The sequence below is a fragment of the Dendrobium catenatum genome, unplaced genomic scaffold, assembly GCF_001605985.2.
Source record: "Dendrobium catenatum unplaced genomic scaffold, ASM160598v2 fragScaff_scaffold_722, whole genome shotgun sequence".
In the NCBI taxonomy this organism is placed as follows: domain Eukaryota; kingdom Viridiplantae; phylum Streptophyta; class Magnoliopsida; order Asparagales; family Orchidaceae; genus Dendrobium; species Dendrobium catenatum.
The window spans coordinates 374,256-379,000 of record NW_021319184.1 but is presented as its reverse complement, the minus strand read 5'-3'; the positions used below and the strand labels follow the sequence as shown (position 1 = coordinate 379,000).

The following is a 4,745-nucleotide window of genomic DNA, read 5'->3' as shown; positions in this document are numbered from 1 at the left end:
TTCAAAATATCTCATTTCCATATATATCCAACCAGATCATCCCGGACGATCGCAAATTGTCTCGGGACGATTTGCCCTCTAGACAAAATTCGTTCAAACGTGTACAGTAATCGTACATGGACGAGTTGCTCTCGGGAAAAATTTCGTCCAGACGAACCCCAGTTCATCCTGGGATGAACTTTTCTGTCCAGAAATTCCTTTACAACCTGTAACGATCGTCCCGGACGATCCAACTTCGTTCGGATGATCCTGGAAGGAAAAACAGCTTTCACAATCTCCCCAACTTTAGAAAAATATCGTCCTCGACATTTTCAAAACAAAACTGAGTTAAAACAGATGCGGATATAACTGTCTCATATCTGACTCCTTCTCCCAAGTCGCCTCTCGTGCTGTTCTAAGCTTCCACTGAATTTTAACCATTGGAATCTGTTTATTTCTTAACTTACGCACATCATAAGCTAAAATCAGCTCAGGCTCTTCCTTATACTGCAGATTCTCTTGAATCTCCACATCATCAACAGAGAGTTTCTTTTCAGAGTCAGAGATCCACTTTCTCAAATAGGATACGTGAAGCACATTATGTACATCAAACATTTGATCAGATAATAACAGCCTATAAGTAGACTTTCCAATCCTTTCGTGGATTTCAAAAGGTCCGACATACCTTTGACTAAGCTTGCTTACTCTTCCAAATCTGCTAACACCTTTTATCGGGCTGACTTTGACATACACAAAGTCACCAACCTGAAATTCCACCGGCTTATGCTTCAAATTATAATACTTCTATTGTCTATCTTGTGCAGCTTTCAATCTTTATTTAATCAGATTGATTTTCAGAACAGTTTCATCCACAAAAGTTGCACCTATTTCTTGTCCCCACTTCAGTCAGAGTCAAAGGGGTTCTACACTTTCGGTCGTACAGAGCTTCATAAGGTGTCATACCAATATTGGACTAAAAACTGTTATTATAAGCAAATTCTATCAAAGGAATGTGATCCTCCCAACTACCTCCAAAATCCAGAACACATAGCCTCAGAAGATCTTCCAGTACCTAAATAGTCCTCTCAGACTGTCCATCAGTCTGCGGATGAAAAATCGTACTGAAATGCAACTTCATACCCAAGCCTTGCTGAATACCCCTCAACTTCGTCCGGAAGTGAATTGTCCATGTCAATCAGATACAATCACTTTAGGCATACCATGTAATCTGACAATTTCTTTAACGTATATCTGAGCTAGCTTGTCCACCGAATCTGTCTGTCTGATCGGAAGAAAATGTGCAGACTTCGTCAATCGATCTACAATCACTCAAATGGCATCATGTCCTTGCCTTGATCGAGAAAAACCCATAGCAAAATCCATCGTTACCTCCTCGCACTTCCACTCAGGGATAGGCAACGACTGCAAAAGATCTCCTGGTCGCTGATGCTCTGCCTTCACTAACTGACAGGCTTCGTATTTCGAAACAAAATCTGATACATCCTTTTTCATTCCAGGCCACCAAAACAAACTCTTCATATCTCCGTACATCTTATCACTTCCTGGATGAATGGTATATTCTGAATAATGAGATTCGTGTAGAATCTCCTTCCTCAGATCTCCAAACACAGGAATCTATAGCCTGCTTTTACAGAAAATGATACCATAATTAAAAATTCAAAGTTCAGGTTTCTTACCAGTTTCAATCTGACCAATCAGCTTCAAATAGTCAGCGTCTGACTTCTGGGCTTCATGAATCCTTTCTTCCAAAGATGACTGAATGTCCATCTGAGTCAACACACCAAAATCCGGACTAGTAGAGGAAATCACCTCCAAGTGTAATATTTCCATATCTCGTATCAGATACTCATCGGAAGTAAGGTGAATACCTGATAATTCAGAAGACTTCCTGCTCATAACGTCTGCTACCACATTAGCCTTATCAGGCTGATTTTGAATCGTCAGATCATAATCCTTGATCAACTCAAATCATCTTCTTTGCCTCAAATTCAGATCCTTCTGAGTGAAAATATACTTCAAACTCTTATGATCTGTAAAGATCTCACACCTGATGTCATACAAGTAATGACGTCAAATCTTCAAAGCAAATACAACTGCAGCCAATTCCAAATCATGCGTCGGGTAATTCTTTTTATATGGTTTCAACTGTCGTGAAGCATAAGCAATTACCTGACCTTGCTGCATCAAGACACAACCCAAACCTTTCAGTGAAGCATCACTGAATACCTGAAATCCTTTAGTACATGACGGAAGTGCTAATACCGGAGCAGATGTCAAACAATCTTTTAATTGCTGAAAACTAGCTTCACACTCCGGTGTCCAAACAAAAGCTACTGACTTCTGAGTCAGTCTTGTTAGAGGTGTAAAAATCTGAGAAAATCCATTCACAAACTTTCTATAATAACCAGCCATGTCTAAGAAACTACGTACCTCAAATACCGTAGTAGGCCTTGGCCAAGTAGCAACAGCTTAAAATTTCTAGGGATCCATAGAAATACCTTCGCCGCTCACTATATGCCCCAGAAAAGAAATGTTCTTCAACCAGAATTTACACTTGGAGAACTTAGCATACAACTGATGCTGCCTCAAAGTCTTCAACACAATCCTCAAATGTATCGCATTGTCTTCTTTAGAAGTATAATATACTAGAATATCGTCTATAAAGACGATCACGAACTGATCCAAATACTCTTTGAATACTCTGTTCATCAAATTCATAAAAACAGCATGTGCGTTGGTTACCCCAAAAGGCATAACCAAAAACTCGTAGTGCCCGTATCGAGTACTGAAAGCTGTCTTCATCACATCAGCTTCCCTTACCTTCACTTGATAGTATCCAGATCTCAAATCAATCTTTAAAAATACAGAAGATCCAGCTAGCTGATAAAATAAATCGTCAATCAGTGGCAACGAATACTTATTTTTTATTGTGACTTTATTCAGATCTCTGTAATCAACACACATGCGCATTATCCCGTCCTTCTTCTTTACAAACAGAACAGGTGCTCCCCAAGGGAAATACTAGGACGAACAAATCCTATATCAACCAACTCCTTAAGCTGAACTTTCAACTCTGAAAGTTCCTTCGGTGCCATCCTGTAAGGAGCTTTCGATATTGGAGCTGTCCCCGAAAACACATCAATACAGAACTCAACATCTCTATCCGGAGGTAAACCAACCAACTCCTCAAGAAATACATCTGAAAACTCTCGTACCACTGGGATATCAAAAACAGAACTCGCATCCATGTTCATATCCCGTACTGAGGCCAAAAATACCATACAACCCTTCTTCCATATTCTTTTAACTTCCAAAATAGAAATCAAACAGGAGAGAATGCCTCTTAATCCTTGGAATATACATCTCTCACCCTCCATAAGCAAGCTCACTTGATTCTTCAAACAGTCAATCTGAGCCTTATACAGACTCAGCCAATCCATGCCCAAAATCACATCATACGCAGAAATCAGCAACAAAATCAAACTCGATTTCCACTTCTTATCAGAAATATCAATCTCACAAAACCAAAACTTCCAGGCAATCAAATTATTTCCAGATAGCTAAAGAACAGAAAGAGAAATCGGTAGCAAAATAGAATCCAGATGCAAATCATCAAAACAACGCTCGGATAAAAACGAGTGACTGGCTCCAGAATCAAACAAAACACGACAGGGATGTTCAGAAATATAAACCATACCTGTCACCACATCCGGAGCATCACGAGCTTCTTGCTGATTCAAACTATATACACGTGGTTGAACTGGAGCTGAGGCCACAGAACCACTAGACTCCCTCTGAGTACCGCCAGGTGGTCTCCTCTCCATAGAACCTGATCCACCAGGTCTACCAGATGATCCCTCAGAAATAGTACGTGGAGGAACTATCCTAGGCCTTCCTGTTGATCTAACAAAACAATCAAATCTGGACTCAGATCATCGATCAAATCCAGCTTGTCGACACTGCAATCCGATGTCCTGGCTGACCACATCTGAAACACTGACCATACGTCCTGTAGCACTAGCCAAAATGTCGTCGTCCACAAGTTTGGTACACAGGTGCACCAATGACTGACCCAGAACTGGTCACGTTGCCACTACCAGAAACTATAGTGAACACAGACTGTCCACGCCTCCTGGAATCTTCAAAAGCAAATCTCTTCTTACCAAATCCAGAAAACCCACTACCAAAAGCATCACCACTAAATCTCTTCCTACTAGCAGTCCACCACTGTTGAGTAGCCATCGGATCGTTCTCTATCAATCGAGCTATCTCAACAAGCTTAAAGAAATCAGAAATATGAAATGGTACCAGGGGCTGCCTCAAACTATCTCGTAGTCCCCTCGGAAATTTATAGCACTTCTCAACAGAAGTACTCACCAGCTGCGGAGCATATCGGGCCAAAGCAGTAAACTCTGCCTCGTACTGCATCACTGTCCTGCTCCCTTGAACCAACCTTAGAAAAGTCTCCTGTATTTGTTGTCTTGCAGAAGGAGGTACAAACTACGATCGAAATACCTCAGAAAATTCTTCCCAAGTAATCAAAGAGTTCAGCTTGCCTTGAAATTTCTCCTCCTGCTGGCCCATCCACCAGCACTCAGCTTCACCATCCAACAGAAAAATAGCTAACGGTACCTTCCTATCTGGAGGACACTGCATACCGTCAAAGGTCTTTTCCAACCTCCTTAACCACTCCTCAGCTGCTCTGGGCTCAACCGTGCCCTCAAATCTCTGAGGTTTCAATCTCA

At 41.2% G+C, this 4,745-nt stretch overlaps 1 protein-coding gene across 1 annotated transcript; it reads right to left on the bottom strand.

Moving 5' to 3' along the window:
• Positions 1-3,560: 3,560 nt before the first annotated feature.
• Positions 3,561-4,428, bottom strand: LOC110107611. Its single transcript, XM_020837897.1, has 2 exons — positions 4,073-4,428; positions 3,561-3,903 (listed from the first exon to the last, which is right to left on the bottom strand). The coding sequence occupies exons 1-2, from the start codon at positions 4,426-4,428 to the stop codon at positions 3,561-3,563; spliced, it is 699 nt and encodes a 232-aa protein (XP_020693556.1).
• Positions 4,429-4,745: the final 317 nt, after the last annotated feature.

Coding starts and splice junctions, on each gene's coding strand:
- LOC110107611 (XM_020837897.1), bottom strand. CDS start 4,428: ATGCAGTACGAGGCAGAGTTTACTGCTTTGGCCCGATATGCTCCGCAG. Junction 3,904..4,072: donor GGCAACGTGACCAGTTCTGG/GTCAGTCATTGG, acceptor TTGTTTTGTTAG/ATCAACAGGAAGGCCTAGGA.